This window comes from Physella acuta, unplaced genomic scaffold (assembly GCF_028476545.2).
Source record: "Physella acuta isolate Inbredline_101_S28 unplaced genomic scaffold, ASM2847654v3 ptg000626l, whole genome shotgun sequence".
In the NCBI taxonomy this organism is placed as follows: domain Eukaryota; kingdom Metazoa; phylum Mollusca; class Gastropoda; family Physidae; genus Physella; species Physella acuta.
Window position 1 is genome coordinate 115,761 of NW_026732145.1, and position 20,442 is coordinate 136,202.

The window sequence follows — 20,442 nt, forward strand, 5'->3', positions numbered from 1 at the left end:
ATATTTTACAAACGAACTACCCACTAAACTATTCTGATGTTCATCCTTTTCTTCCTTTCGGCTCCACCAACGAGCATAGGCATGGGTAGCAATTCACCAACAAGCTTGATTTTTTTTAAAAAGCTCAATCCTTGACAAACGAGTGTTCCGCATCTCTCTTTTAAACTATTCATTCATGAATCTTTGGTCTAATCCTCTTTCCCCTTGGATTCCAGACCAGTAGGCCTACCTGCCTAGTGATCTTTCTGAGGGTGTGCCCTATCCGTCACCTTTTTTCTCTTTTATTTCGTTCTCCAGTGTTACACTCTGGCACCTAGCTATACTGTAAAACAATTTCGTTCTCCAGTGTTACACTCTGGCACCAAGCTATACAGTAAAACAATTTCGTTCTCCACTGTATGTTACACTCTAGCACCTAGCTATACAGTAAAACAATTTCGTTCTCCACTGTATGTTACACTCTAGCACCTAGCTATACAGTAAAACAATTTCGTTCTCCACTGTATGTTACACTCTAGCACCTAGCTATACAGTAAAACAATTTCGTTCTCCACTGTATGTTACACTCTAGCACCTAGCTATACAGTAAAACAATGTCTTTCTTACTGGCTAGGGCCGTCGTTTCTCCATCCCCTCTATCCCCTCTAAGGCTAACCCACCGGTTTATATACCCCACCCGCGAGCGTCTCGGATGACACCTTGCTCTTGGCACGAATTCTAACGCTTACCTGTGAAAATTTCCCCCGCTTTTGTGCTAACCGACCCCAATTAACCCTATATAAAAACTTAACGCGATCTCCTAAAATTCTAATAAGCTTATCCTCTGAAACCACAGACAATTCCCTTTACAATGATACAAATTACAATAAACATCAATAAGTTGTTCTTCAACAATAATACTTCAAACATGCAAATATTGTAAAAATATCATCAAATACACCTAATTAAAGTAGATTTCCATAATATCGGCTTGCTCCTAACTAACACTAAGATATTCTAATTAAAGATCAAGCTTGGCCTAATAGTTCTTCCAATTTTCATGCTATAATAACAACTATTTATTAAGATATGAATTTTTCTTCTTGCCCTACTAAGCACAATTGACTGATTTCTAACAAATTCACTACACTATACAGTAAAATAATTTCGTTCTCCACTGTATGTTACACTCAAGCACCTAGCTATACAGTAAAACAATTTCTTTCTCCACTATATGTTACACCCTAGCACCTAGCTATACAGTAAAACAATGTCGTTCTCCAGTGTTACACTCTAGCACCTAGCTATACAGTAAAATAATTTCGTTCTCCACTGTATGTTACACTCTAGCACCTAGCTATACAGTAAAATAATTTCGTTCTCCACTGTATGTTACACTCTAGCACCTAGCTATACAGTAAAACAATTTCGTTCTCCACTGTATGTTACACTCTAGCACCTAGCTATACAGTAAAACAATGTCTTTCTCCAGTGTTATACTCTAAAACCTAGCTATACAGTAAAACAATTTCGTTCTCCGCTGTATGTTACACTCTAGCACCTAGCTATACAGTAAAACAATTTCGTTCTCCAGTGTTACACTCTAGCACCTAGCTATACAGTAAAACAATGTCTTTCTCCAGTGTTACACTCTAGCACCTAGCTATACAGTAAAACAATGTCTTTCTCCACTGTATGTTACACACTCTAGCACCTGGCTATACAGTAAAACATGCTTCACATTTAGCTAAAGATCATGAATTAACTTTGTGACAATGTGTTTAAAGCAATGTTTCTTCCAGGCCTCTTCGGGAGGGGGAATGGAAATTTCTATAGCAAATATATACTTTTAACAGTGTCGCCGCCCCCTCCCCCCCCCCCCCCCGGGAGAAAAAAAGTGGAAGAAACACTGGTTTAAATTGCACATTTGTTTAGAAAGTTAAAAGCATTTTACTATTGATGATTTTAATCTGAAACTCTTAGTCGATATCACTGTTACTAGACCAGATTTGGCGGTGCCATATTGAAACTTCGCCCTGGGCGCCTGGATGGGGCGCTACACCTGATCCAAATCACTCAATAATTTAATACAACTTAAACTAAATTTTAAAATAAATTATAGGAATCAAACCACTTTAGAAAAACATTTCACAACACATGTTTAATAGAAGTATCTGTACATTCTTACAGGTAAAAAATGTTACCAGTAAACGCGTATTAACCCAACCACTACACTAATGGCAGAAGTTTTGCACACAAAAACAATTTTTTTTAAAAATGAGATAGCATAGTAATAGCGTTGGTGAGTTGGCCTAAGCTTATATAATATTGTTCTAAACTAGCCGTAACCCACAAACTAGCCATATAAACCAGTGGCGTCGCTAGGTGGTATATATATATATATATATATATATATATATATATATATATATATATATATATATATATATATATATATATGTTTGTGTCGGCCTATAATTTAAATATAGGCCGAATTCGCGTACATGTATGTGCATAAGCTTTAATCACTGCAGACTTAATAGTAACGATGGTATTCTATAGCCTGTTAATGATACAGTTGGATGTAACATTGTTTCTCTATGGTTAATGCGGTTACGTCATGGTATCACCCACGCCGACGTGTCGATTTGTACTTAAAAAACTATTTAACTTTAATTAATCATTAATGGAATAGGCCAAAAGCGTTTTTCTTCTGTACATTTTTGCACAAAAATTTGCCATGGTGTCACCCCCCCCCCCCCCTAAATGGTGTCACCCCGTGCGGTCCGCATCCCCGCCCCGCCCCGCCCTCGCTATAATACGCCTTTGATATAAACTGTCCTTTACCATGGTTTCTTTCAAATATTAATTTTCACCTGTGGGGGGGGGGGGGCACTAGAAACTTCAGGGGGCGCCATTAAAATATCCGGGGGAGGCGGACACTGGTAAAAGTGTAGACTATATATTTTCTTTTTAAAAGATATGTTTCCTATGTCGTACGGCGGTGGGGGGGGGAAGCTTGCTTTGGGGACCGTGCTCTCCACCCCACCCTGGAGATACGACCGAAAGAACCTCCACCCTCGACCAGTTCGGGGCTGGGGGGGGCGTAAAAAAATTTCGGGGGGGGGGGGGGGGGCGAAGATGCCTGGAAGAATCTCTGTTTAAATATATGTAGGCCTATATCAGCCTATATGTGGACTCTACATTGTTTCGAAGATTTAAAGAAATTCTCCCCAGATTTTAACATTTATTTGCCTCGTGTTTGGAAGCAAGTTTTTGCCTGTCTTGTCATAATATAATTTTTTTATTCCTGTGGTCACCGAAGTTAAGATTACATTATATTAAATTGGACTTATAATTCAATCCATACTGGTGCGCATTAAGTCCGCAGTTTCGGTCATTGGTCATTTCCTAATTATTTTTTAAATTAATAAACCGTAGACCTACCCAGATAACTGTGATTTAAGTATGCTATAAATAAGTTCTTGGCTTAAACTATATATATAAAGGCTTGTTCACGACGAAACCGAGAATGTAGGTCTGGCTAGGAACTGACGAATGGCACCATTTATTTAGCACATTATTTGTGTTATTTTTTAGTTTTTTTTTTTTTGCATAATTTTTTTTTTAAACTCGATGCTTTTTGCATGAACTTAAATAGATACATATCTACAAGCCTATAATTTGTTTCGTTTTATGATCAGAGAATTTCTTTTTATACTGCTATGATAAGATTATTTAAACTCTACAACCCAAATTCCAATTCAACGAAAAATAGTTTCTAAAATAATTTTTAAAAATAAATAATCATACATTATTGTAAATTTCATTACATTTCTAAATGTATATTTAAAAAATAATATATATAAATGGAATAGTATCTTCATGAATCACGACGGTACGGCGCGAAGTGTGTAACAACATCACGTGATCAACATAGTCTCTCTCTCCCTCTGTAAATCACAAAAATTCAGGTGGGTTATCGGAATGAAATATTCTTTGTTCTGTATTTAACTGCGTTACAGATATCAAACTTGATTTATATGTATCGGTTAAATTATTGCAATTGTCGATCATTTGTTTTATTCGAAAGCGTGGTCTATCAGTTAACTCGAACTAGATAGGTCAAACGCCAAAGTGAATTGGATATTGAATTTACTTGACTAATTTTTGGTAGCGGAAAAATTCCAGCATGGCGTCAAGTTCTGAGTAATTATTTCTGTATTCTTGTATCAATTACGAAACATAATTATTATTCATGTTATTTGGTACATATCCCATTAATTTTTATTTCAATTGAAAACTAACGTAACCTTTGTTGCATTTATTTAATAAAATAACCACCTATCAACACTCATCATCTTTGATTCCACTTAATTTTGACCCAGTAAATTCTCACCACACTACTCTGCAGAATTTAGGATTATTGTGACACTTGTACAGAACACTGACTTTTCAATTTCTTATTAAAGACTTCATGTTTGATTATATTTCAGCAGAGCTGTTTCTGAATGTTACTGTTGTCATTTTAAAATCAATTTGCCTCTAGAGTCTAGAATAGATCTTTGTATAAATTATAAATATTGTAAGGAACTTCATTAAGTAGCTGGTTTGGTTACTAAGCAACTTTCAAGTGGAGTAGACTATTGACTATTCTTTAAAGTTTTAGTTAGACTGGGGATTCTGTACTAGATTTAGATCTAGATGTAAATCTAGATCTAGAATCAAGTAAATTTTAGATCAAATGCTTCTTAAAGCTGGGCAACTTAAAATACTTAAAATAATGCCACCTAAGTGACTTAGTCTCTTAGTTAGCTGCATTCCCATATTTAATTCATGATTCCATCATGGCAATTGTTATTAGTCTTTAATTAGTGCCTATATCTAATTCTTGTGTGTTTTAATATTGTTTAATTTTGGCATTGAATCAAAATATATTGCATCGGATATTTCTTAAATCTTTAGATTACTACGTAGACTGAATGACATAGTATTGCATCTGCATTGTTTTATGTACCTGTTATTCGTAGGCCTGCTTTAGGTACAAACCTTACACAATATTAAAAAATACTGCAATGTGGATTTTGGAACTCAAATACAAACTTGCTGAGATGCAAGTGCAACATTTTTGTTTACAAAATCAGCAGTCCTTAATTTTTATCAAGCAGCCACAAAAACCTTTAGCAAAAACAAATTATAAAAAAGCATAAGAAAACACTGCAATATTTAACACTTAAGAATGTTTGGAATCTTTCTTTTTCATATAGGCCCTACTAATAAACAAAAAATTAGTTTAAAATTCAAGCAGTGCCATTTAATTTTATAGCGAACATTTTGTATGCTGGATTAACAAGAGTAGCTACTTTTTTTTAAGAAATAACATTGATAATATACTGTTGTCTAGGAATTTGAACTTTAGCTTCACCCCCGCCTTTTTTTTCTTGCATTTCTGTATTGTACTCGTAAGAAGTAACTATGCCTACCTCTGTTATAATCCATTAGTTAATTTGTAAATAATTTTCAACAGATAACTGTACATAATATTTTGTACATAACATTACTTTGTAAAGTATGAGTGGATCAGTTGGCACCATGCGTGCTGGCTCAAACAGACATAGCGGAACAAAAGAAAAAATACAGAAAAGCGACAGAACTCCACATCAGCCACAACAGACTACTGGCAAAACTGATATTCAGTCAAACAAAATGCAGCCAACTCAAGATCAGATTTTAATTGCGCAGATTATGGGCAATAATCAGACAAAGGCTGATCCTAAGACTGAAAAATTAGTAAAGGAGGTTTGTTCCGCTGTTTTTTATTTTTTTATCTATTTATTTTTTTGGACAAGTGGATGTATATTGTTGCAACTACTCTTTTAAAAATAATAGTTCATCGTGTATCCTTTTTCTGTTAGTTGCAGTAGTGTTCTGCTATCTAATTTCTATTTACGTGTGTTTTGTTTAAATGTATATGAATGGTTTTTCGTTTTACAGCTAATGGAGATGACAGGCAAAAGTGAAGATGTTGTTGTGATAGCCCTTCACGATTCAGGAAATGATGCAGAGCGAGCTGCTAACATGCTTCTTGAAGGAGATGAACAGGTAACAGATTTAGATTTATGTATTTCCACCTACTTTGTAGAGACTGGTAACAATTATTTATTTTCCTTTTTTTTTCTTTTTAAAGCAAGGTGAATGGCGAGAGCAAGGTGGCAAGCGCAAGAAAAAAGTTCCTACCACACAGAAAGAAAATGTGAACCATGTTAATGAAGACAGCTTTGAAAGCCGCAACAAAGACAAGGGGGAGAAAGAGGAAAAGGACCAAGACGGTGCTTTAGAGCGCTATGATGCCCCGCCTCGCAAGGGAAGACGAAATGGTGGTCCACCTCCAAGGCTAGCCAGAGGTTGGGGAAGAGACAGGGGTAATTTTGGTGACAGAGAAAATAGAGACAACAGAGAACGCAATACCACAGAAGATTGGGATAATGACAGAGGTGATGAAAGGCGAGAACGAAGTGGAAGTGATAGAGGAAGATCTAGAGGGCGAGGTACATATATATTTTTATTTTATTATGTTGTTGGAATGATGAAAAGGTTATTGACTTTCGTTCTTCTGAAATAAAAAATAATTTGGAGAAAGAAAAAATTTACTGACCAGCAACTTTTTAAAATTTAGTTGTTCTTGAACTTTATTTTTTTTTAAGCGATAACTATCAATTTTTTTTTTTTATATTTAGGTTTTGGTGGGAAAAGATCTGGGGGCGGTGGCCGTGGTCGGTTCAACAACAGTGGTGATAGAGACACAAGGTGATTTTGTTTTTTCATTATTATGTTGGTATGATGAGAAGCAATTATGACTTTCGTTCTTCTGCATATATGTTGAAGATACATCCGATACTCTGACCAACAAAAAAAATATTTTCCAAAAGTAAAACTATAAATTGTTTTTTATTTGCAGCTGTTAATACTGCATATATTTTTTTCTCTAGAAATTTTACACGAGTTCCAAGGTTTGAAAAGATAAATAATTCTCAGCCAATGGAAGGGCCTGAAATCGACACATGGACCAATGAAACTGCAGAAAACAACACAAGTAAAGACACTGGTATATATTTTAGAATTTATCAGCTGGTTCAGGTGGAGTGTATTTCCAATTGTGACATTTCTGTTAATAGTGTGATTTTTTTTTATTATTTTTTTATTTGGTTGGAGTCATTTTTCTTTATGAACAATGTTTTGAATTTTAAAAACTTTTTTGCTGTTCTAATCTTTCATAATACAAGGCCAATCACAAGCTTTTTAGCTAGTTTAAAAATCTAAGACCATGTTTTAGTTTTAGAAGTAAAGTAAAGAGCACTCTTAACACTGTAGTTTGATGTAAGTTTAAATTGTTTGCAGAACTATAGACGTAAAAGAACCACTGTTTTAATAAACCATATTCTAGCCTGATTATCCATTGTAATAATCTTTGTAACACTTATTGCTGAAAACTCTGGAATATATTGTTTTAATTTATGGCACTTTAATATTATTAACAACGAGCCGACCCGCAGCGTATCATACGCCGCTATTTAGTTGTTTTATTTTCTACTTTTCAGTAATTCATAATTTATGAATTCGACAGTACCAATGCTGCCACTGAAAATATTTGCTTTAAAACACTAACCCCCGACCCTACCCCCCGTGAAAGCGGCCTCCTCTTAGTTATTTCTTAGTTACCCCCTGTAAGTTTAAAATCGAACCAACTTATCTGCCCCTAACAGAAACCCAGCTGTACGGCTCTACGATTTGTAGACATTTAGCTTTGTAAAAAATTTAGAGTGAACACCGCTCACCAGACAATGTTGTGGTGGGGTGGGAGATGATAGTGATAGAGAGAAAGAGAGGGGACTGCAAGGAGGCGCTTGCAGCTTGTTTTCTAACTGATCCCAGAAGAGAATTATATATATAGATCTGATAGCATTTAGTAGATTTAGCTTGCTGTGATAGTTAAGTATCTTCATCTCCTTTTTGTCTATATCAATTTAAGTTATATAAACAAAACAAATTTTTTTTATTGGATCTAGAAGGATAAATATGAAACTTGGTTAATTAGACCAAGACATAATGCAAATGCAATAGAGTTAAACAGTTTCAATGACCTCTGCAAATGAGGAATAGTGTGGCCAGCATTGTCCTATCACCTTTATTTTTCATCAAGTTAGGTACCAATCAGAAATTATGTAAATATGAGTTAAAACAGTTTACTAGCCAAGAGAATACAAGATATTCTTAAAGGTCAATAGTGGTATACTATAAGTTACCATTACTAAACCTGTACTGATAGCAGCAGTGGAATATCATTAAAACTACTACTGTACTGTTAGGACAAGAAAAGGTCAACCATGATGACACAGAAAATATCCCATTTCAATCCAGTGTATAATACTTTTTTAACACTCTGCTGAAATAAATGTACTAGAAAGAAAATTTTTAAAAAAAATCAAAGCTTTTATTTTCAATTTTTAAAAAGATCACTTGATCTATAACTAAAATGTACATATTATCACTACTGTATAGGCTTTCAAATTTTTTTGTCTGAACTTGACCAGAAATGTCTGAAAATAAACTTCCAAAAAGCAGTTAAAAACCCTGTTGCCAGATTGAGTAAACCCTTTAAGTATAGTTGATCTCTTTCAAATTTCAAAACAAAGATGACATTGTTTCCACATTAAATTCATAAGTCACAAATAAATATTGCAGATTGGGACAATTGGAATGATACTTGGGTAACAGAAGAAGATCAGTGGACTGGAACTGTAAGTCTATCCCCATTCTTGGAATTTAAATAGAATTATTACAGGTTCTCTTTATTGTTGCATTTATTGGTGATTCACATTTTATCTGTTCATGCTTAGCTTGAAGAGACCAAAGTCTTCACGCCATCCCAAATGAAAATTCCTGACCCTGATCCTGTGATAACAGAACCACCAAGCTCTCTCGGACAAAGGTAATCAGTTCAACTGTTAAGTATTTTTAAAATATCTTTGTTATACCAGTAACCTTAGGTAAAGCCACCTTTATCTTTTTGCTTTTAACAGACATCTCAACATAATAGTGGTTGATTAGACCAGCTTTTGAATTGTCTTTATATTTCCCTTAGGCTTGATGTTGGAAGCCTTTTTATTGAGTCAGCCAAGTTTTCAAAAGCACCTGACTACAGTAAACCAAGTGGGGATGCTTATATTACCCAGTTTAATCAGGCTGCTACAGAGTCTATCAAGAACACTATTGGGGTTGGTCTTGTAAATTATTCTTAATTTTTCTACCATTAGCCATTCTTGCAAGATGGGTGAAGAAAACATTTTTTAATCAAAATTTTGATTTTGGTCATAGTCTTCATTACAAAGGTTTAAAGTAAACTGAGGTATTCTTAATGAAATGTGCTATTCTGTTTTATTTTTTAAGTTGTTATAAATATCCATGAAATATTTTAAATCTTAATGTTGCTAATCTAGTTGAATTTGAAATAAAATAGTGCCCATTCATTAAATATCATTTGTTTACTTTATTATTCAGATTGGAAGCTCTACTCGACCCCCACAATCTACACCAAATTCCCTTGGCTTATCATCTCTAACACAGAGCTCTTCCCATGTGCAGGGTGGAGTATTATCTAATTTAAACCAGCCAGGTCAACAATCCTCGTTGTCTCAATCAATTACACAGCTGTCGCAGATTACCCAGTCATCTCAAGTGATGTCTCAGATTAGCATGGGTTCCCAGCAGTCTAATAGGGACCAGTCTCAGACTGCCCAATCTAGAATCACATCTGTTATGCAGCAGCAACAGAACATGAGTATTCCAAGTATGAATAATAATTTACAGCAGAGGCCTAAACCTCAAAGATCAAAACTTCCTCCACCATCAAAGGTAAGTTTGAATACTGACATTTTTATTGCTTAAGCTTTGTTTTAGAAAATTATTGTAGATTGGCCATGCTACTCACAATGCCATTTAGCTGTAAGACAATACCAGAATATTTTATATTTGTTTCTCAGATCCCTGCTTCTGCAGTAGAAATGCCAGGTCATATCCCAAGGAATCCACAGCTAGATCTTCAGTTTGGTATAGATTTTAGCTCAGACTCTGGTACTTCTTTTGGATTTGGTTCTGGTAGTGATGAGGTTGAACCAGCTAGTACATACACAAACAACTCTAATGGGTAAGTGATGATAAATTGGACTTTTATCCTTTTGCTAAGCATACAAATGGTATACTGTATATTTTTTCATGTATTTTTTTTTTCTGTAGCACATCTGTGATATCAAACCACCTTGGTCAAGGTCATGTCAGCACTGAAGGAAATGCTATGGTGACAGGCATCAAATCTTCTCCTTCTTCTGGATCTAATAAAGTGCTTTCTTCAATGGAGCCTCAGCAGTCTAATAGGCAATCAGCTGTATTTCATAATTCAGTGTATACAGCATCACCGCCAAAGAACGAGAATCAAAATTTAGACAGAGAGTCAAATAAGGTAAAGTGATTATATAACTTTGTTTTTTTCTTGTTCTGCTTAAATGCTGATGAATAGGCTATGTATTTTCTACTTTATTTATTTTTTTGTAGATCACTGGATCTGATATTCCATTTTCTTCAACTCAGCTAGAGCGTAAGTACATTCCTATTTTAAATTATATTAAAATATTTTACTGCATTTGTTCTTGATGAATTAAGATTTTTGACAGTGTTCTTTTATTAAGTTTAAAGTCAGTGTTGACCAAAGCCGAAAGAATGATATATTTAAAAGATTACATTAGTTTTCCATTTTAAAAAATGATTTTTCTGTGATTGTCCCATATAGGTTCCTTACCACAAGCAAAGAGTGAAGGATCTTCTAACTATCCTACTGCCAATGGTTATGCTTCTACATACCAAAATCACCAAAAAGCTTCAAGCATATCCCAAACTCAGTCCTACACTCACACCACAAACTCACAACCTCCACAAGGCTCTTCCTTCCCATCACAGTATTCTGCTAGTCAGACCTCTTACCAATCATCAGGACAGAATCAGTTTTCAGCTCCACCCAGTGCCACCCAATTTCCCCCATCTGGACAACCTCCCCAGTTTAATAATGCTCAGAGTCAATACTCTACTGGACAAAATCAGTTTGCATCAGCAGGAAATACTGGCCACATAACAGGTCCTCATGCAAATCATCCATCTCAGTATTCATCTGGGGCTCAAAACAGTTATACATCAAGTGGACAGTCGCAGTACTCGGGCTATCAGAACAACAGTTCCTTTCCATCTCATACAACACAGCCAAACTATCCCTCTACGAACCAAGCTAGTGGAGCCAATGCATCGTTGTATCCAGTAGCTACTCAGTCAAGTGGATCATACACTTCACAATCAAACTCTTATCAGTCACCATCTGCTGGATCATATCATGCAAGGGACAGTCAACAAAGTGTACCTGTAACAACTCAAACTACTGGTGTTAATTTTCCTGCTTCATCTCAGTCTTCTACATTAAAGCCTGCAAACTCTCAAACAAATACAAACTACAACTCTCAAAGCTTTGCTGCAGCTCCTGCACCATTACAGCCATCGCCTTTAGCTAATAAGCTGGGGGAAAGTCTTTCCAAAATGACTTTAAAGGATACTACAACTCTGGAAGCACATCAGTCAGCACAGGTAAAAGTTTATTTATTTTTCTAATTTACTTTTTTGTAATGAATTACTGTGAACAGTTTCAGCTGCTGGCTTTATGTACTAAAATATCAATCTTGTGAGCAAACACCAGTTATTTAACATGAAATGTGTGTTAACCACACCCATAGAGAAAGTTGCCCTTTTTTCCCCCACATTTATCTAATCGTTAAATTCATACTGTCAGTTAAGCAATCGGTTTCATTGAATTAACTCATTACACCATAGCATGTTAAAACATAGTTTTTCTCTAGTACAAAAAATAATTGCCTACTTTTCATTTTTTGCTTTAAACGTGCCTGTTTTGACTTTGCCTGCTTTAAGATTTCTTCTTTAGACCAAAAAAATTAACAAAAAGGGCAATAAACCTCAGCTATTTATAAAATTGTAAGCTGTAGTAATTCTAACAATATGTACTTCTTTTCATTTTCTGGTCTTACCTGTGGGTTATATTACAAACATTAGTAAAAAAATTCATCTAAATACTGATATACTTTTTTTTCAATGCATACACCAAGCAACATTAGGTGTACATTATAAAATTCATTAGTACTAATGCCCATAAAAACTTCACTTCAGTATGCGAAATAAAGCTTCCACAGAATGTACTTTCCAGATTAAAGTTGTAAGGAAAGAAAACTGAATTTTACTGTAAAATAGTTTTACTCTCTCCTCAGAATACCAGAATTAGTGTTTATTTAATTTACGAAACATCATTTTTCCATGTTTCTAATTTGAAATACCTATTGTACTTGTCACCTTTATTTCTTCTGTTGCTCAATTATTCTCAGGACTAACATTTAGCTGTGAGGAATTAACTTTACTGCTAAAATATTCTGGGTGTTCAATGATGAGTAGTGTAAAGGGTATAGAATATTTTTTCTGTTTATTGTTAGAGACGAGGTTAGGAATGTTTCTGTAAGAAATACACTAGGTAAATCCAATGATGAATTGTGTTGATAGTGTAGAATATTTTCTGTTTTTCTATGTACTTAAAAATGACAGGATCAGTATAAGTATAAAGCTACACATTAAGCAGTTTGCTAAGCACAAAACACTTTACAGTTACTTTTTTTCCACTTAACGTTATTGTAGAACAGGTTCTCTTTGCATATTGAGACAATACCCTAATGGACATCTCAAATTTTAGATATTAACTCAAAATTCATTACTTCCCCCAGTACTGTTTCCCTAACTTGCATTGAATATTTGAATTTTCCGTATTTAACCCCTTTGCATCTGCTGTCTCCTGAGAATTATTTTTAGTGCGGTATAGTCCTCTCCACCCACTGTCACCCAAACTTTGTATATTGGGTTTATCTACCTGAAGTTTCAGGTGGAAGTGCAAAATGAGCTTTATTTACATTGTTTTCTTGTTCTGTCTGGGCATAGTGCTGACCACACTATCTCTTCATATGCCGAGGTCACAGAAACAAGTGAACTCTACTTCACTTGCCCCCTAGACCGTCATGTTTGAAAGGGAAACTTTACTTTTCTTGTTCTGTCACTAGTGGTTCCATTTCCTTCTATTTTTCTTACGTTATGATTTTTCTCTTAATTACGGGCAATATCTCAGTGACCACGCTAATAGTTTTTTAGCTTTAAAATTTTTTTAAAGGGGAAGTAAAATAGTTTTGATGCCATGGATGGTAAAGGCTTAAAACTGAATTATATAAAAGAAGCATGTAATTTTTAATTTTGTCAGGTTTATATTAAATAAATATGTTATGCAGGTGCCATAATTTGGTTCCACTACATTCATTTAATTTTTGTTATTACTGAAATAATTAATAAATAAAAGCTAAATCTGAACCATTAGGATAACCAACAAGGAGTAAAGAGCTTAAGCTAAGCTAGACTAGTGATACCACTGCATCTAAAAAATACAAAGCGTACAATAATGCTAAGTAGATGTTAAAAAAATAATAAATGTTAGTATTAGTTGATAGTTTGCCCAATTCTTGCCATCTTAAAGACCTAAAACAAGTGGGAATGGCAAAAGTTACAGAGATAGAGGAGGAAGTTGATGATGCTGAAAATGTCATACCTAAGATGAAGGTAGTTAATAGTCCTTAAGCAAGTTTCTTCCTTTTTCCCCTTTGGAATAAAATAAAGCAGGGGTGATCTCACCTAAACTTTTTCAAACATACTTGTATAAGACTACAGGGCAACTCAGGATATAGACCTGATTTTCAATCAATTTTTAATTAAACTTTTTAAAATATAATCAAATATGGTAGAACAAATATATATGCACCAAGTGAAGAGCAAACAATGTGTATATAATAGTGCGGAATATTAGTACTATAAATTCATTCGACTTTTTTGAGAAATTGGAAAAAGTGTAAATTAGTACATAAATTACTTAAAATTTGTAAGAAGACAGAATTAGATCTTTTACTTATATGTGAAATTTTGTCTTACTATTTAAAAATTACAAATATAGGCTTTTAAAAAACCAAAAGTAGCTCAAGTTCCACTTCCGGTTACCGGAAATTGCTGAAAAGTTATTACAGAACTACAAATTTGATGTATTATGTATTATTTGAAATTGCATTAACTAGCTGTAATTGTATTCGAGTTATCGTGTTCATGGACACACACAGACAGAATTGCAAAGCCCAGCTTTTCCAACTCTGCGTAAAACACCGAAATTTTGATAAAAAATTTTACCCAGAATTTTTACCCGATTTAACAAGTCCCCTATACTCTTGTATGTGATGAAGTATTGAGGTGTAAAACAGTGAAAACATCAAAATTTCATGTGCTTTTTTGTGCACGATTAGAATACTTACTCTGTACATGAGAAAGTAAAAAAGAGATAAGTCTGTGAGAGCTTTCTTAAGCTATTAGTCCATTAAAACATTTTTTAAAGGAATTGGAAAAGTATATTACTTTAAAAAACCTTATTGGGCATTGTTACAAATAAAAATGTTATTCCAGGGCAATTCCCATTTATAGTAATTGTTTACTATTGTTTGTATTTTCTTTCATTCAAATTTAAGAGTTAAATTAATCAGAAGCTCATCTTTGTTGCTTTTAAATTATTATTATATAAAGATTTATAATAAGACTTAAGTTTGTATATATTTTGTTTATTTTTAGTATGAAAATTCAAGTGCATCAACGACTTCAGTTTCTACTACTTTGAGTATGCCATCATCCACAAGCTCAGCTTCACTTTCCACTGGTACTACCACCATTTCCTCAACATCAACTGCTACATCAATTACACCTACATCAAGGATAACTTCCATGCCATCAACCAGTATGTAAATACTGTTCATTTCATACACGCTTAGAGACATTTTATTAAGGACCTCATAATTTTGCAATGTCATTGCACTGTTTAATGTTGTTGCAGGTAAAGCTCCACCTAATTTGCCACCTGGAGTTCCTTTACCATATATTATGGGACAAAGCACTATGCCTCCATTTTATGTAAGACTTTTTTTCTACCTGGCACCAGAAGTAAATAATATACATGCATAATTTTTAAATGCTTTTTTTTTAAAAAATTAATCAGGTTTAATTAAAACTGATTGGGTACAATGTCAATTGAATTGATCTTTACAGAGTGTTCAACCTCCTTTGTATGGGTATGAAACTGACATGCTGCTTCAACAGAGAATGCCTTTGGTAAGATGAAAATTTATTTAAACCTGTACATTCTTATTTCTAATTGGTTAGTTTATTATAGAAAGATAATTTTAAAGTAATATATTTGCTTACATAATAGTCTCTTAAAATTAGCTTGTCTACACTTTTTAAGTAGTTTCTCTTCTCTGAACCTTAGCAAACAGGTAGCTACTACGATCTTGGTGCCATCCCTGCCCCTGCTGGATCAACGCTTCCCACAGGACGAGATCAACAGCCTACACTTACTTCAGTTCCTTTTGCAGGTGTTTATATTTTTAATGTCACCTATGTAACTTGCTGTTGGGGAGGTTGCCTTTGTTTTTTCATCCTTTAAATGGTTGCTGTTGTTAGTTTAAACTTGTAATACCAAAACTTGTAATAACATTTTATTAGCTTTTTTTCTTTTTTTCAATAAGGCTCATCTGCGGATTCTAATAAGATGACACGAGTAGATGCGCAGAGTCCAAATTCTACAAGCCAACCTCAGAATGCCCATTCAGCAGCTCAACAGCCAGTAAACTATTTCCATTATGGATATTATTATCCATCTGTATTCCCTGGAGCTGCAGGTTTACAGTATCCAGTTTTTCCAGTAAGTCCCTTTTTGTTAAAGATGCAGTTTTTTTTTTTTTTTAATTACAAAATTTTGGAGTGACAAAGTTTAAAGCTTTCTTGATCCAAAGAGTACAACTAAATACAACTTCACTGCCAATTAATTTACTTTAAGATTTTCAAAATTTGATAGAAATGTTCAAACTTAAATCATGTATTCCTAGATCACATTATCTAAAAAGTTAAACTTTTAAAAATGTTGCCCTTTACTATAAATTAGTGTGTTAAGATCAATTGATATTCTATAAGTTTAAGAGCGGAAATATTCACAACTGTCACTACGATTAGCAGTATTCAAGTAGTCACCTTTAAGACTACCATTGTTGTCTACATCAGTTAATAAATTTAAAAGTGTCACTATTTATTTCCTTATAATTAACCGTGCATATTTTTACTATAAATGCTATGGTTACAACGCAGCTTTTCTGTAGGGATTCCATACGGCAACACCTGGAATTTATATCTCATGGTTTCTAATACTTAAAATTTTAGGCTTTGGCAATAGGGTTAGAGTTTCAGTTTTTAAAATCTGTTTTATGGTATACATTTTTTCATATCACAATTACCCATGCTTCAACCAAAACAGTTACGAGACCCCTGTTTTTAACATAATGCTTTTATTTTTTTAGATTCCTCCTGTGACCAATGCGGCAGCACATGCTGGTTCTACAGCAACCACTCAGTTTCAGAAAACATATTCACATGTGTACACTACCAAAGGTATGAACTAAAATTGCTTGGTGTGTTTTTAGAAGTCTCCTTGTTGATTTAAAAAAAAACATAAAAATTGTAGTTTTTTAAATCGATTAGGCTATGGTATTTTTTATAGCTATTAAAAACTGTTTTGAATAGTTGGTATGATGAGAAACTTCAAAATGACTTTCGTTCTTCTGACTACATGCCTGTGGTATGAGGACATTTTTATTCTGACCAACATTTAAAATATCATTTGTTGCTTACCACTTTTTTGGCCTAGATGTATTTTTGAGATATCTGAGCATTTATGGTAGCAGTTACTAAATTCTCTTTTTGTCCCAAAATGACTATAATATGGTAACAATATTCATTACATTTTTTTTTTTTTTTGTTGTTTTTTTTTAAACAAAAGCTAAAAATTTTAAACTAATTGTACATTTACAATTCCTATTAGGATATGAGGAGTTAAATCAAGCTCAAGATTTCTCAAAGACTGGCTATGGCAGCTCTTCAAGCACTGGAAATACTTCAGGAACACGTATGTCTACCAGTCAGTCATCTTGCATTTACTAACCTTCTAGGGGCACAGTTTGACCTGCAAATTAACCAATCATTTAGCATTTTAAACCCTATTACTTTTTTTTTCTAAAATGTTTTTTATGAGGTGCTGAATAGTTGAAAATATTTTAAACTTACAAAAAGTAGATAACTTTCCCTTTTTTTTTAAAGTTTATTTTTTTTGGACCTTTTATAGGAACAAAATCATCAGAAATTGCTCCTAATGCGTACAACAAGACTCATAGCCAGGTTGGTTTATTTTATTTTTTTGCTGGCTTGTTTCTTTAAAAAAAAAACAATTAACATCATTGATCTAAACTGCCTTATGTTGGCTAAGGCTGCAGTTGTGAGTGGCTGGCAGTTAGAGGCAATATCTGGCTCCTGCTTGATAAAGTTATTTTTTACCTTCCCAACAATGAATGTTCTACTGTTTATGACATTTTCTGTCCTCCCTGGCTTTAAAAGTTCAGTTTCTTTTTTGTTTCAATTTGGAAAGTTTAAAAGTAGTTAATCTTGGTTTGGCTTCAGTGCTTGATATCCGTTTATCTTCTCAGGCATTTGACAAGCAGGCATACCATGGTGGTACCCCTCCACCTTTCAATTTGCCTCTAGCTACAGCCACGCAGGCAGGACCTATGGGAGCTCCCACAACACCTTATGGGACCCCATTTTTGCCCGTAATGGCCCATTCTCAGATGATGCACCATCCTATTCAACAGGTGAGCTGAGTAACAAAGTGCACATTTTTTATATTATTTTGTCAAATACATATTTTGACATCTTAGAATCTGCGTGTTTTTTATCTGGGTTTTAGCAAACGGTTTATAGCTATTAAAAAAAATTTATAGCTTACATACAGTTGGTCTTAGGAAGCCTTAATTTTTCATATGTACATTTGGGAAGGATGATTGTGTACTTTTTGATCGCCCATTGAAATGTTTAAATGAATAAGGTAATTATTTGGAAGCTAATAAACAAAGTTTTGTACAGTATTTAATTTAAAGTTTGTTTTTAAAATGGCAATTAAAAAAACGGAGCCAGGGAAAAATGTGTGCGCATTTATTGACATAGACAGCATAGAATGACCACATATACATTGTAGCATAAATCACTTTTCCACAAAATGACAATTATTTATAAGTATAATGAGTTTACATTTGCGCAGTTTTCTATTTGCACATTTTCCTCTGAACCATTGAAAACATGTCTATGAGTTGGTATGATGATAAACAAAAAAATGACTTTCGTTCTTCTGACTACATGACTGTAGTATGAGGACACTTTTATTCTGACCAACTTCTCAGGTAGCACCAGCTTGTTTTTGGCTTAAATAATCCTGTATTCTAAGGTTTTTAAAGTAGATGAATACAAATTGGATTTGGGGTTGTTGTTTTTTTTTTGTTTTTTTTTTTACCCACTAGGATAAGGGTAGATTATATTTAAACTATTAAAATAATAACTTTTACATTTGATGACCACCATGCCTAGTTAAATATTGTCAATGATTACTTTTAGGAGTCCAACAATACAACTTCACGAGGCCATAACCAAGCTGGCAGCCAGTCTAAAACAGGTGGGTCAAAAAATTATGGAGCTCCACAGTACTGGAATAATTAAATATGCATAGCTCTGGACTGGTGTGGTCAAGAGAAAGTGAGACAAGCTGCTGAATGTTCCACCTGTGGGTTCCTGTACAAGATCTGTACCCAACAAGAACAGCTTTTCCATTCTTATTATACCTTATGAAATGTAAACGTGTACAACTCCTTGCTACTTTTTTATATTGTAAAATGATATAGTAGTAAATAAGTTATAAAGGTATAATAAGATTGGCACTATTTTTCTTTTTTTTTTTTTAAATTCAAAATTAATTTCATATTATAATTTTATTTTGTAGTGTTTGTATTACCAAACATTTTTTAATAATTCTTCTTTGTGTTGTGTATATTTTAGCTGAGTTCCCTGTAAATATTGTTTGTTGTTAATTTGTTGATAATGTCTGCCAAGGATCAGATCATAACATTTATTCTGATTAGCACATTTTGAAATTAAATTATGTGATAGTTACAATTAAATAATGTAATTTAAGAACTGATTAGGCCAAAATAATATTGATGTTTTAATCAAACTAATGACACTGTAGTACATTCTTTGTGAATGTATGGTACAAAGAAAACATGTTAGCTGCTGTGACAAGATAAGTATTGTACCTTAAAGGTATTTTTAATCTAAATTTTGTCTCCTTGTATCTTGTAGCCATGTTGTACATAGGCTTGTTTCAGCAATTATTTTGGTAAACATGTAGTTGCTTGTTTTCATTTATATTTGATCCATACATGTGGTTTTGTTTTCATCACACACAGAAAGCCAGTCTGAACAGACTTATTTCATGTAAATAGTGTCTTGTACAGTTTTTGACACAGATTTTTCTTCCCCTAATTTGATTCCATAAGTAACAAATTGAAATCGAGCTGTTGCACTTAATTTTTAAATAAAACAGTCCTTGTTACTTTGGCATTATGTGAAAGTCTTAAATGTGTTTAAGATTTGTGTAATAAAATACTGGCTATATATTGAAATTTGATTTTTCTTGTTCTTTTAGTTGTCTGTTATAACTTCTATAAACATTGAAGTTAAAATTATGATATATAGTGGGAGAGGGTGTATATAAGGACAAGCTTTTATTTATGCACCAAGAAATTTTAACAGTAACTGTATAATGTAGTGTTCCTTTGACCATGTTTTATGAAGGGATAGTGTGTTTTATGCCCATCTGCCAAACCAGCTTGATGGACTGAGTCATGTAGATTAGCACTGGTGTGATCTACTGCCTGGCTGTGGCCCACAGCAGTGATTTCTGCCCATGGCAAAGTAAAATATGCCTGGAAAAAAGATAGTATAACTGCTGACACAGGAATCCAGTGGAGCTTCACCAGAACTAAAAGCCAGAGTACTTTGATTTTGCTGATCATCTTTTCACATGAGATGAAGTAGAGTTCATCTAAACATTTTTATTTAACAGTGTTAACATTGATATATTTTTTACCCTCTTGATGCAACACAAGAAAATCAATTTTATTTATTTATTGTTTTTGGAAGCAGCAAGTATGATCAGTTGATATAAAGCTGCATGACAATTTGAAAACAATAACAGCGTAAAACATTTATGTTCATTAATTACTTGAAGCATACTGAAAATGCATGCATGAGTTCAAAGCTAAATAAAAAAATAATAAATAAACGTTGCATTTTTTCAAGCCA

At 33.7% G+C, this 20,442-nt stretch overlaps 1 protein-coding gene across 7 annotated transcripts; it reads left to right on the forward strand.

Moving 5' to 3' along the window:
- Window positions 1–3,860: 3,860 nt before the first annotated feature.
- LOC131948141 (protein lingerer) lies at window positions 3,861–19,760 on the forward strand. 7 transcript variants are annotated; one of them, XM_059309663.1, is made up of 24 exons: window positions 3,861–3,953; window positions 5,507–5,778; window positions 5,974–6,081; window positions 6,167–6,527; window positions 6,717–6,786; window positions 6,969–7,084; window positions 8,722–8,777; window positions 8,877–8,968; window positions 9,122–9,254; window positions 9,538–9,891; window positions 10,020–10,183; window positions 10,273–10,495; window positions 10,588–10,630; window positions 10,823–11,661; window positions 14,782–14,944; window positions 15,041–15,117; window positions 15,253–15,315; window positions 15,473–15,578; window positions 15,732–15,907; window positions 16,557–16,647; window positions 17,078–17,173; window positions 17,378–17,430; window positions 17,736–17,900; window positions 18,697–19,760. In XM_059309663.1, exons 2-24 carry the CDS (start codon window positions 5,551–5,553, stop codon window positions 18,796–18,798), a joined length of 3,879 nt encoding a protein of 1,292 aa, XP_059165646.1. In that variant the 5' UTR covers window positions 3,861–3,953; window positions 5,507–5,550; the 3' UTR covers window positions 18,799–19,760. The 7 variants fall into 7 exon arrangements, with proteins under 7 accessions (XP_059165646.1, XP_059165650.1, XP_059165649.1 ...); XM_059309667.1 differs by lacking the exon at window positions 3,861–3,953 and adding an exon at window positions 3,971–4,188 and having other exon boundaries at window positions 14,782–14,866; XM_059309666.1 differs by lacking the exon at window positions 3,861–3,953 and adding an exon at window positions 3,971–4,188 and having other exon boundaries at window positions 6,969–7,072.
- Window positions 19,761–20,442: the final 682 nt, after the last annotated feature.

Coding starts and splice junctions, on each gene's coding strand:
- LOC131948141 (XM_059309663.1), top strand. CDS start 5,551: ATGAGTGGATCAGTTGGCACCATGCGTGCTGGCTCAAACAGACATAGC. Junction 11,662..14,781: donor AAGCACATCAGTCAGCACAG/GTAAAAGTTTAT, acceptor GTTTATTTTTAG/TATGAAAATTCAAGTGCATC. Junction 15,118..15,252: donor GCACTATGCCTCCATTTTAT/GTAAGACTTTTT, acceptor TGATCTTTACAG/AGTGTTCAACCTCCTTTGTA.